General features: G+C 32.5%; 1 protein-coding gene across 1 annotated transcript in view; it reads right to left on the bottom strand.

Moving 5' to 3' along the window:
- The window catches only part of LOC114327481 (rapamycin-insensitive companion of mTOR), a 156680-nt gene that overhangs the window by 85243 nt on the left and 57226 nt on the right, over positions 1-14211 (bottom strand). Inside the window, exons 9-11 of the mRNA XM_050646921.1 lie at positions 12665-12806; positions 11448-11589; positions 1486-1587 (exon numbers count right to left, since the gene is read on the bottom strand). Coding sequence (XP_050502878.1) covers positions 1486-1587; positions 11448-11589; positions 12665-12806 — 386 coding nt within the window. The remainder of the gene's footprint in view (positions 1-1485; positions 1588-11447; positions 11590-12664; positions 12807-14211) is intronic.

Raw genomic sequence — 14211 nt, 5'->3', positions numbered from 1 at the left:
AACTAGTTTTAACAACAGTCGATCACCTCACAAACGATTAATCGTTAGTTAACAGCCGATCATAAGTGGTTTGAGTCTCCGAAAGGTCGATTAACCAGTTTCGCCTGTCAAACGGCGGTCAAAATGGACGGTTAGCTAATCTGAGATTATCCGTCGATTAACGAGTTTTTTTAGTTTTTTAATTACTGTAATTAACAAATACCGAGAAAAAATTGTCAAATAACAGATCTATAAATAAGATAAATCATATTATTCAATAAAAATAAGATTTTTTTATGGAAGAAATAATTTAAAATATTTATTTAACTTGCAGAACATGGATATGAGGACAATAAAACAGCCGTTAACTAAATTAAAAATATACACAAAAAGTAAATATATAGACAAAAAATAAAAATACGAGTATAAAATATTATAGATCATAAATAAACTGTTTTATATCTCCAACTCTCCTCACATAAATTTTATGCGTTTTATTCTTATTGAAATTATCTAGCCTCATTTTTAAAATGCTCTCGTTCAATTCTTGCTCCAAACAAAAGTGATAGTCCATAAGAGAGAATGCACCTTTAGAATCTAAAGATACAAGTTTGGATTAAGAGATTAATATAATTGAAATTGTGAAGGATAACAGTCGATTGTGACAGTATCGATACCAAATCGTATGTCAGATCGTCAATTTACATGATCTATGATCATGTAATTTTACAATAATTGGCGTTTCAGAAACCCATCACTGGTTAACAGTTGATCAAATCTGACAGCCGATTAGATGGAAGATTTGAATAACGTTTCGGAAACTGGCTGTTATTTATTATACAGTCATATTTCAAAAAACAATTGGTCTGAGATCAGGAATAATGGACAGAAAAGTTGTGTCAAAAGGACAACGTTTAATTATTGTTGGGATAGGAAATGAAAAATGTTTTGTTCCTGGATCTTATTGGAGGTGTTATCATGATGACAAGAACTTTACAAATTTAAAAAAATGGTTGGAAGAATAAATTTTGAACAGCTTGCCTCCAAATAGTGTACTAGTGTTGGATAATACTATAATACACTATACATAATACACAGGAAGATAAATGTCCCACATCAGCATTAAATAAGGGTGTTATGCAGGAATGGCTTCAAGAAAGACATACTCCATATTTATACTGTTTTAATGTTGAAGCCTGATGTGTATTGCATAAATCTCGTTATTTAAAATATGCAATCGATAAAATTATACGAGCAAAATGACATGATGTATTTAGACTCCCACCATACCATCCAGATTTGAACCTTATTGAAAGGATCTGTACATCTTTGTAATAATATGTTGGAACCAGAATGTAGACTTTACATTAACGTCAATACAGCAGCTATCTGAACGCCCTGAATGACAAATTAAAAAAAAATTAGTAGATATATGGTTTTGAGAAATAAAAGTATTCCCTTTAATAGTGTCATTAAACTGCCCAATATAACTTTCAGATATCTCACCTTTAATACAATATTGATTAAGCTCCAATCCCACGTGTAAGCATCGTTGCTTAATAATACTCCGGTTTCCTTAATTGGATCATCGCCATCTCTAAGGACCAGCTGAAAATGAAAGTATAATATTAAAAATATTTTAAACTACTTTAAATATAATACATATATATGACCAATTATTAATTTGGAAATATCCGTGTAAAATTTGACCAAATTCAATAATATTTCAATGTCAAGTAATCATCATCATCAATGGTGCTACAGCCCTATGAAAGAGCCTCGACCTTCCCAAGTCTATTACGCCAGTTAGTCCTATCCATTGCCAACCATTGCCAGTTTGCTGCGCCTATTTTTCCCCCATCCTCATCTACACCATCCTTCCATGTAAGTTCCCACCTATTTCTACTTCCCACAGGTTGTGACATAAGGATTCTTCTAGGAGGGTTGTTATGCTGTGATCTTGCTAGATGTCCTGCTCATCTTAGTCTTCCTATTCTTATAAGAGATACTACGTCTTTACCACCAAATATATATGTTTATATCTGTGGTATACCTCGTAGTTGTACCTCCTCCTCCAAATACCATTTTCACAGATGCCACCGAATATTCCTCTCAGGATACTTCGTTCAAATATAAGCAGAAGGTTTTCATCTGCCCTGGAGATGGTCAAGTAATACAAGGTTTTAAAAGGTTTATTTAAATTTTCAGGGCGTATTGCGATCTTTTTTCCTATACATACTTTGTTTCACGTTAAGAACGGATCATTGCGATTATGGAGATCAGTGTTGCCAAACCTCTCGAGCACGTGTGGCTACTCGACTGCCGATATACGATTCATTCTAATCCGTATGGCGTGGCATCGGCGCGCCTCTATCGTCCATAAGAAATACATTGGTGTATCTAAACAACGTTCTATTCTTAACGTGAAACGCTGTATAGTCGAAATTACAGAATTTTAACTTAAACTCTGATAACTAACGCAATAAAATATCTAGTCTGGACAAAATTTAAAGTATTGATGCCAATTTCCGCTGTATATTTTAATTATCTTTTTTTTTAAAATTACGCCAAAGATTATTGTTTTTCATGTGCCCTCTCCTCATCGGAGATTAGCAATCATCAACTGGAGTTCTTCTCTATCTTGAGCTAATCGTATAATTGTGCTGGCCTCCCTGCTGCCGAGCCATTGGCAAGATTCGCAGCCAAGAGAAATTCTTTCGTCCGATGCCTTCCTTCGATCTTTCGTTCAAAGATCAACTGCAGAAAACCATACTTATCGTTTCTAAAAATGTGAATAAAATAAGCTACGTTTCTTCGTTTAACTTATCAATAATTCCTTATCTTTATGCATTCTTTCCAACACTAGATCATTTGATACTCTCTCGATCCATGGTATTTTCATAACCACCGGTAGAATCGCATTTCAAAATAATGGTGACAAGGCTCTTATGTTTAACGTCCAACGCTCAACTCCATACAACAGTGTAGACAGTGCGTAGTATTTAAAGGCACGCCATTGGCTATTGCAGAATCTCCATTAAAAATTATTACATATTATTATTATCTTCTTATTGCGCCGTCTCCTTTCGAAGGTTGGCGATTCAAATGGCAATTATAGCTTTGGTAACTGCTACAAGAAAAATTTTCGGCGAATGAGCGGTCAAACTATTAGTGATGTTGATTATAGTTACTTTCGAGTATTCGTTACAAACCGTTACTTTTGTATAAAGTAATCATTTACAGTATTCGTTACTTTGATTACTAGGATGACTTTTGTATTTGAGTACCGGTAATCATATCAAGAATCGTATTTCTCAGTAGATAGGTATTTTGTATAACGTAATCATTTACAGTATTCGTTACTTTGATTACTATGATTACTTTTGTTACTTTTGTATTTGAGTACCGGTAATCATATCGAAAATTGTATTTCTCGGTAGGTAGGTATTTTGTATAAAGTAATCATTTACAGTATTCGTTACTTTGATTACTATGAGTACTTTTGTTACTTTTGTATTTGAGTACCGGTAATCATATCTAGAATCGTATTTCTCAGTAGGTAGCTATTTTGTATAGCTATTCCGATATAACAACGACTTTCACCGATCTGTTTAAGGGATAAAAATGATTTGATTACTATGATTACTTTTGCTGCTTTTGTATTTGAGTACCGGTAATAATACCGAGAATCGTATTTCTCAGTAGGTAGGTATTTTGTATAGGTATTCCGATATAACAACGACCTTCACCGATCTGTTTAAAAGATAAAAATGATTTAATTACTATGATTACTTTTGTATTTCAGTACCGGTAATCATATCGAGAATCGTATTTCTCAGTAGGTAGGTTTGTATAGGTATTCCGATATATCAACGAGCTGCACCAATCTGTTTAAGGGATAAAAATGATTTGATTACTATGATTACTTTTGTTAATTTTGCATTTGAGTACCGGTAATCATATCGAGAATCGTATTTCTCAGTAGGTAGGTATTTTGTATAGATATTCCGATATAATAACGACCTTCACGAAGTACGAAGTAATCAGAGTAATCAAAGTAATCAAAGTAGATACAATAGTCGTTACTCGCTCTGTTACGATTGGTACGAAGTAATCAGAGTAATCAAAGTATATATAATAGTCGTTACTCGCTCTGATACGATTGGTATGAAGTAACGAAGTAATCAGTGTAATCAAAGTATATGCAATTGTTGTGTAGTTAGTTATACATTTTGTTGTTCTATGTTTTGTGTTTTCATGCCTCCTGTCAAGTGTCTTGTCAGGTTGATGACTGGGCGAGAGGTGGACAGATGGTGGCAGAAGAAGCCACATGTATTAAAATGTATTAAGTAGATAAGAATAATAAAATAAAATCGAAACCTGAATTAGTATTCTTTAAACATAACAATAAATAAAACATGGTGTCAAGTGTGAAGAATATGGTATAATAATTTTGAATCCTACAGTCTTAATAAAAATTAGTTAAAAATGGAATGTTTAAAGCCTCTCGAAGCTTTTAATGTACAGGAACCACATGGATGGCTGAAATGGAAACAGAGGTTTGAAATTTTCATGTTAGCATCTGAAAAAATACTACAGCTGAGAAAATAAAAATAGCATTACTGCTTAATATAATTGGTGAATCTTGTTTAGATGTATACAACACTTTTCCAAACTGCAAGACCAGCAAGCTTGAAGATGTCTTGTCTTGTTTTAATGACCATTTTTTGCCAAAAACTAATACAACTATGGAAGCCTTTAAGTTCAATAGTATCCATCAAAAAGAAGGCCAAACTAGAGATTCGTTCCTCACTGAACTTAAGAAACAAGCGTCTAATTGTGCCTTTGTATGTGAAAATGACCAATGCAAGGCCAGTTATGCTGATAGAATGATTCGAGACAAACTGGTCTTGGCATACAGGATAGGCAAGTACAACGGCATTTGTTAAGAGAGCCTGCTATGTCCCTGGAAAAAATGCAGGAATATTGTCGAAGCATAGAAGTGACCAAGCAGCATGTTGAGTTGCTCAACAAAACAGCGGAGGAGCCTCAGGAAGTACTCGCCTTAAGGTATGGAAGACCTGAAGGAAGAACAAATAAGAAAAATGAGAAATGTTCACGGTGTGCCTACGCACATGAACCTAGGAAGTGTCCAGCATACAACCAAACATGCAGAAATTGCCAAAGAAGGGGACACTTTGCCGAAGTGTGTTTTTTCAAGGACCAAAATAATTCTGTCCAGAGAAGAGTATCAGAGGTAACAGAAGCACAGGTACAAAATATTAATGTTTTTGAAGGTAATAATGTTGTTTATGATAATGCATCAGATAATAATTCAGTGTTTATATGTGAACAAAAATATCAAATATGTCACAATAAAAACTGCAGTTGGTATGAAAATGTCAAAATTAATAATATTAACATAACTTTCAAGCTCGATACAGGGGCTGAGTCTAGTATATTACCATTAAAATATTTTACATTGTTAAAAATTAAAATATCTGATATAACACCAACATCAATGATAATTATTTCATATGGAAATTTTAAGTCAAAGGCTCTTGGTTATGTTACATTACAGTGTGAATATAAAAATTTACTAAGACATACAATTCCTAGTTGTTGAGTTAGATTCAGACCCTATACTAGGGTTAAATGACTGTTTGTCTTTTAATATGATTTGTCGTATTGATTCAGTAAATAAACTATTGGATGGTGACATAGGTTTGCCAAAAAGTAAACAAGACTTATTTTTGACATTTAAAGTTATCTTTGAGGGATTAGGAATTTAAATGCATCGTTTTTCTTCTAGAATACCTTCTACTAAAGTGTTATTTCTATCTTCAAAAAGTTGCACAGGTTTAAAATGAATTGTTTTTGAAAAGAATAAGATCAAGTTATAGAGTGCATTTTTAAATTTTCTTAAAAATCTTCCTGTTTCTCTGTTTAATTCGAAAGTGATAAGAGATACGTAAAAAAATACCTTACAAAAATGTAGGTTTTCTTTTAGACAACAATTTTATTTTTCTTTCATTACTGTATCTCATTATCATTTTCGAGTTACATGGGAAAAAGGAAGATTAAAAAAAAAATAAAAATGCTCTCTATAATTTGACCTTATTTTTTTCAAAAACCATACATTTTAAACCGGTCCAACTTGTTGAACATAGAAATAACACTATAGTAAAAGGTATTGTAGAAGCAAAACGATGCATTTAAATCTGGTGGATGAGGGGTTAAAATATACATAGTTCGCATTTTATCTTAAAGTAAATTAGTCATCTTTTTTGTTGCACCATATCTCACTTAGTTTGAATGTAATCGATATTTAACAGTGCGGTCGTTTTAAAGGTCTTTTCAGGCAGTAGTTACAAAAGATATTAATAGCATTATACCCTTAAAATCGACCATTTCTCTGTTATTAAGTTGAACACACCCATTTGAGCATGCACAAAAAAAAATTTCTTTTCACCTACCATATCTCTTTTTATGTTATCACTAGAAGACTTATGAAGAAACGAATCTCTTTGATTTTTCATAAGCTACAAAAATGTTTTATATAGTTTTTTTCGTTAGATGCATAATTTTTAAGGTATTCGCAAAAAACCGTCCGAAAAGGCGACATTTTTCAATGAAAATGGCAAATTTCCAACTACGAATAACCCAAAAGGATTCAGATTTAAAAAAATTATAACAGTGCGCCCGCCGCCTTTGCGGTGCTGCCGACGGCCCAATAATCCCTAAATTTACGACTTCTGTCCTTTTTGAATGAATAGTGTTAAGAAAATGCAATTTGTTTTCTAGAAATGAATGCCCACTTATATTCCATTGATGGATGTACTATGTACTTAAATGTTATTCGATTTTAATTTTTATATACAAATATTTTTTGTACAGTATTTTTGCCACCCTTTCATAATTTGCCGCAATAGGCAACTGCCTATATTGCCTAATGGATAAAGCAGCCCTGCCAACGACAAATAGTAGTTTATTCTATGATTTATTCGACCGATAAACTGACATTTCTCCATTTTACTAACGTCAAGTAAGACTTATTTTACTTATCTATGAAATAAATACTTACTCTTCGAATAAATTGGCAAGTTATTCTCACTGTAAATATTTATAAGAAAGTAAATTCGCCACTTTAACTTTAAATTATCAAAATTATATTGAAACAAAATATAAATATAAACGTCTAATAAATTTTATTCGATGAATAACGATTCATTGACTTATTTGTTGTTGGTGAAACCGGACCTAAAAGTTTAAATAATATGAAAAACCATTTGTAAATACAACAAATGCGCTAATGCTACTGAAAATGGTAAACGTCAAAATTCTTAGTAAATAATGTATCAAAGACCTTTGTTTATCCTTGTTTAACTTATTGTGGCTTCTATGGACAAGCGGCTTAATTTTGCGATATTATAATAGTTTTTATGCATAAAAAAAGAGACCTAAAGTATATTTAATTAAAAGAAATATAGCTTGTTAACACGTACATGCACAGAACAAGTCAATAGAGGTGTTGATTGTCGTTACTTGTGAGTACCTACTTGTTACTTTTGTTACGCTTTTGTATATAGGGTGAGGCAGATAACTGGCCTATTAGAAATATCTCGAGAACTAAAGGCAACAAAATCATGAAAATTGGAATGAAGGGGTTTTGAAGGATGATCTATTAAATGAAAATATTTTCATCTCTTTGCAACTTCCGGTTATACCGGAAGTTGCTTATAACTTCGTTTTTTTAAATGGGACACCCTGTATATTTTTACATTTTTGGATTCTCTTCGATGTCTTCTTTCTTAAAATATGAGGTTTTGTAATATTATACAGGGTATTTTAAAAGATAATTACGTTTTTTTATTAATTTCGTAGCAATATTCACACCCTGTAGAATTGTAGTAGTTTGACATCTAAAACTCTACTTACGTTCAAATGATTTTTAATATACTCTACTATTGTTAAGAATCATTAGTATAGCTAAATTTTTAATTTTAGTATACAGGGTTGGTCGAAACTCGGAATGAGTATTTTCTGAGTTTTCTTAAATAGAATACCCTATATTTTTATATTGTAGTGAATTGATATTTTATGGTACTTTTTTATTTCTTAAGCATTCCCTATACCTAACTGGTTTAATTTGTGAGTTATTGGTGATTCAAGCTAAACATTAATTGCAACAGAAAATACGTAAAATTTTATTAGGTTGGCCGTGAAAATACTCAATCCCAAATAATTTTTCAAAAATAAATACATATTAATCCAGACTGGCCCTTAAAATTACCAATAATGGTTTAGCTATCAAAATACCTACGTAGTTAAGATTGTTGGTGCGATTAACAATTAAGCACAAATTAAAACAGTTAGGTATAGAGAATGCTTAAGAAATAAAAAAGTACCATAAAATATCATTTCATTGCAATACTAAAATACAGGGTGTTCCATTTAAGAAAACTCAGAAAATACTCATTCCGAGTTTCGACCAACCCTGTATACTAAAATTAAAAATTTAGCTATACTAATGATTCTTAACAATAGTAGAGTATATTAAAAATTATTTGAACGTAAGTAGAGTTTTAGATGTCAAACTACTACAATTCTACAGGGTGTTCATTTTGCTACGAAATTAATAAAAAAACTTAATTATCTTTTAAAATACCCTGTATAATATTACAAAATCTCATATTTTAAGAAAGAAGACATCGAAGAGAATCCAAAATGTGAAAATATACAGGGTGTCCCATTTAAAAAAACGAAGTTATAAGCAACTTCCGGTATAACCGCAAGTTGCAAAGTGATGAAAATATTTTCATTTAATAGATCATCCTTCAAAACCCCTTTATTCCAATTTTCATGATTCTGTTGCCTTTATTTCTCGAGATATTTCTAATAGGCCCTTTATTTGCCTCACCCTGTATAATCAGATGCAGTATTCATGATTTTGTAACAAGTAGATACCTCTTCAGCACCTCTAGAGAATGTTGACGCATTAACGCATTCCTTGTGTTGACAAGCTACATTTCGTGAATATACTTTATTATAAAAAGTAATTCGTGAATAATTTCATGATTGTACCGGGTGTTCCAATAAGAATGGCTCTCGGCCATATCTCGGGAACCGTTTATAGTACAACATTGAGAAAAAATATTTACAACAAAAGTTGACTCGGGAAAAGCCTGGAAATTATTTTCATAATTGTAGGTTCACTGCTAGAGGGCGTAATTGACTATCAAAAATTAAAAAATCTAAATTTTACAAAATTTGTTCAACGAAAGGGCACTGGAAATCCAATCATCGTTTTCTTCATAAAATTCTGCGCATATTTGATTTCACAAGTCTACCTTTGCAAATAAGAGGTGGGGGTGAGTGGGAACCTTATTATGAAAAAAATGGCTGTAAGTCCGGTTCTGCTAAATCGAATTTTGCAAACTTGGTCTTGTTGAAAACAGCTCTTTTTCGTCAACGTATAAGTTATAATTTCGAAACAGCCTATTTAGTAATATGACAGCTAGGAGGCGTTATTTAATTATTTTCAGAAATCTAGTTTATTATTTAATTATTTTCAGTTTTTTTTTGGAAAATATTAAATACAAGTATGCAACAAATTAGATCAAATTAGCAACAGAATAGCGAAAACCGCATGTCGATACCTTTTTTCTATCTCGAGATATCTTAACAAACGTGTAAATTTTAAACATAACTGTTACTGTCACCGGTAAACGAAGTTAAGGAAAGGTAGTGTGCTGTGGAAAAAACAAAGAAACATTTTTTAGATGTCAACGTGTATTAATTAAAACAACAATAGGACAAACAACACTATAAAATATAACAACGAAATAAAAACAACTACTTAGTGACGACTTAAATGTTCAAATTATGGCCCATAATTTTCGACGCAAGTATTTACTCTTTAAGAGTATGTATATTGAACATCAGTCTCAATTTATGCTCTCGCAATGCTTTGCATGGCGTTTCCTACTCTCTGTATCATGTTTTCTCGAGTAATGGACCTAACGGCAAAAACAAGGTCTTTAATCAGCCCCCATAAATAAAAGTCTAAAACAGTTAAATCTGGTGATCTGCTACCCAAAAAATAGGCTTCCACGTCCTATCTATCTATCAGCGAATGATTCATCTAAAAAATCTCTTACTACTATTGAAAAATGCGCGGGACAACCATCGTGCTTAAACAACATGGACCTACGAACTGCTAGCGGTACATCTTCCAGAAGAAGAGGCAATTCATTCCTTAAAAAAATTACATAGCGTTCACCAATAATAGCATTATCGAAAAGAAAGGGTTTAATTATCTGACTATCACCAGATTTAACTGTTTGGTGTAGGGACGGTTTGGTATTTCACTTTTATTTAGGTATGGGGACGGATTAAAGACCTTGTTTTTGCAGCTAGGCCTACTCGAGAAAAAATGATCCAGAGAATACGAAACCCCATTCAAAGCATTTCGATAGCAGAAATTAAGACTGCTGTTCAATCTACTCTTGAAAGAGTAAATGTGAATCAAAAATTATTGGGCAATAATTTGAACATTTAAGTCGTCACTAAGTAATTGTTTTTATTTCTTTGTTATATTTTATAGTGTTGTTTGTCTTATCGTTGTTTTAATTAATTATATACGTTGAGATCTGGAAAATGTTTCTTTGTTTTTTACACAGCACACTACCTTTCCTTAACTTCGATTACCGGTGACAATAACGGTTAGGTTTAAAATTTACACGTTTCTTAAGATACCTCGAGATAGAAAAAAGGTATCGACATGCAGTTTTTGCTATTCTGTTGCTAATTTGATCTAATTTTGTAATACAGGATAAAAATGCATACTTGTATTTAATATTTTCAGATTTCTTAAAATAATTAAATAACGCCTCCTACCTGGCATTTACTTAATAGGCTGTTTTAAAATTATAACTCTTACATTGACGAAAAAGAGCTGTTTTCAACAAGACCAAGTTTGCAAAATTTGATTTAGCAAAAACCGGACTTACAGCCATGTTTTCATAATAAGGTTCCCACTCACCCCCACCTCTTATTTGCAAAGGTAGACTTAAACTTGTCAAATCAAATATGCGCAGAATTTTATGAAGAATACGATGATCGGATTTCCAGTGCCCTTTCATTAGGCAAATTTTGTAAAATATTGATTTTTTAATTTTTGATATTCAATTACGCCCTCTAGCGGTGAACCTACAATTATGAAAATAATTTCCAGGCTTTTACCGAGGCAACTTTTGTTATAAATATTTTTTTCTCAAAGTTGTACTATAAACGGTTCCTGAGATATGGTCGAGAGCCATTCTTATTGGGACACCCGGTACAAAGATCTGCCGGAACAACTGTATCATAGTTGTACAATAACTTGTCCCAAGTATATATGATTTAAAAGAAGCAGGAAAACAAAATTTATTTCTGATATTAGTTTACTAAATTATTGGAATATTTACCTGATGTATTTTTCTTTGTATAGTACTAACATGTCTATATTTGACATTTTTCACATGTTTGTGTTCATTTCTTTTATGAACACTATTCCTAATTATATAATCTAGATGAAGACTGTAAGAAGCTGGTCTGCGTTTCATTAACCTTAAAAATAAATCCTTATTAAAATAACAAGATATTATAATACAAACACAAAATACAATTAAAAGCATATATCTACCAATTACATACAACAATTTACAAGAATGGTGTGGTATTATTCTTCTATTTATTATGCATAATATATATTACGACACCAAGAGCCGGAATAGGTGAAATTTGCTAATCATTTTAGGCACCATAAGGCAAGCCGCACACCAACGAAACATGAAACGTAAACCATGAAACATGAAACGTAAAACACGTTTCATGAAAATAAAACACGGCTAAACAAATCTTGAAGTCCGCTTACCAATGAAACGAGTGTGATTCATGCTCATAAAACATTTTTATTTCCGGAGAGTTTCACAAATGGCCGGACGTCTATTTGTTTAGCAGTGTTTCATGTTTCTTTGATGTGCGGCCTGCCTAAGAGTCTATAACTTAAATAGTAGAACCTAAAAAAAAAAAACGAATGAAAACTATGTTGTCACTTTTTGGTGGCACATGCGTCGACAATGGCGCATCAAACTCCCCACTTATGGACGGGACAAATAAATTAAAGGGTACCCTACTTCACTCCCAGAATTCATTTTTTTTAAGTTCCATGTGATTAAGAAATAACACTAAGAGCAATTTTAACCCACCACCCCTTCCCCTTCTTCCACCATCAAAAGCATCATTTTTCGTTTTTATTTTTTTTAAGTTGGATGTACTTAATCAATTTTAAAATTTCAAAAAATTCACACGCATAGTTGATGCATTCACAAAACATGTCCATTTTTTATAGACCCCTAGGTTGGATGCAAATAACTTCTAATTGGGCCTAATTTTTTTATTTTGTGCATTTTATCGAACGCTATATTCGTATCCTTTAATTTATTTTTCACGTCCATACGTGGAAAGTTTGATGCGCCACTGTCGACGCATGTGCCACTAAAAAGTGACGGCATAGTGCTCATACGTTTTCTTTTAGGTTCTACTATTTAAGTTATAGACTCTTATGGTGCCTAATATTATTAGCAAATTTCACCTATCCTGGCTCTTGGTCTATACGTATGATAAGTAAATAAACTCTTACATGTGTAGTTGTTGTAGCGCAGTAATCGCAGCAATAGCTTGGGGTTTACTCTTCGTTGCATATTCTAATAACGATGGAAGAGAAGGAGAAATATTACAACAACCAGGAGGTAACAATACTTGGATAAGTCTTAAAAGTTCACCTAAAAACCAAAAAAACATTTATAAAGTAATATTTTTAGACACAATCTCATCATCATCATTCTCTTTGCCTCTAGACCTGAGGGTCTAAGCCCTTTAGGGCTTCCCTAATTACATTTTTCCACAAGTTTCTATCCTGGGTTTCTATTCCCCTTCTTCGAAATGTCCTGCCCAAGCGCGTCCCCCAGCTTTTATTATTGGTCTTCTTCTTTATTAGAAACTCTTTTATTTCATTTTTATATATAACACTGATTAATAAGAAGACATAATTAAAGAAATGATTAGTAAACATCAACTAAACCGATAAACAAAACAATTTTCTTTGTTGATGACCAGTTAGTAATTTGAAAAGTCTAAAAATGCTTTTCGAACATCAAAATCAAAATCCACAACCTTCAGGAGCAAGAAACAGTACACCATTAGAACCTCCTTCAATTCAAGAAGTACGGGATTACAATAAAATATTTAAAAAATAACAAATCTCCAGGAAGGGACGGTATACCTGCAGAACTTATTCAATTTGGAGGCAACAGTCTTACTATAAAATAATAATAATTGATGGGAATTCGGAACAAATTCCGGAAGAATGGTGTACTGGAATTATTAGTCCCTTACACAAAAAGGGTTATCAATAATTGGAATGCAGAAACTATACTCTACCCTACCGCATGCCAGACATGCGATTCAGTGTACGGAGAATACAGCCACTGCAAACTAAATGAAAATTTTGTTTACAACGTTGCCGCTCTCAACGTCAGCGGCTGTGAAAGGTAGTATTAGGCAGGTACTTGTAGAGGATTATCGCTGTTAAGTACTGTGAAATACCAAAGGAGGATTTATTTATTATAATTCACAGAATGGCAATCCCGCTTATAATATACAACCATACTGATTCTAACGTTTGAAACGGAGAATACGGGTATACCCCTTTTTAACGCAGTATACAAAATATTTTCGAGTTTAAATGGGCAAGTGGCCAGTATAAATGATGGGGGATGGACCAAAAAAATTACAGTGTGGAGATCACGAAGACGGAAGAAACGGAGGTATACCATGGACAGACGAAGTCAAAAAAATTTCCGAGAATTGAAATTGGCTGCAGGAAGCTCAAACCCGATAGAACTGGAAGAAATTAAGGGAGGTCTATGTTAAACTTTGAATGCAGAAGGCTGGATGATCATTATCTAATTTTGATACAATATATCATACACAATAAATAAAATTTATATTTGTTTATATTATGAACACTTTTAACTAATTATGCTCTGTTTTTAAAACAGGAGGAGTAATTCAAATTTACCGAGCTGTAATGCTTGTTTGTAATTGGTCCAACCGCAGGCAAGTTTACTCCACTGTTATGAAATTTTGACACTATTGGCATTTCATAGGTTAATTAAGTTACATCGG

The sequence above is a fragment of the Diabrotica virgifera genome, chromosome 3 (genome assembly GCF_917563875.1).
Source record: "Diabrotica virgifera virgifera chromosome 3, PGI_DIABVI_V3a".
In the NCBI taxonomy this organism is placed as follows: domain Eukaryota; kingdom Metazoa; phylum Arthropoda; class Insecta; order Coleoptera; family Chrysomelidae; genus Diabrotica; species Diabrotica virgifera.
This window is presented reverse-complemented; position numbering and strand designations above follow the sequence as displayed.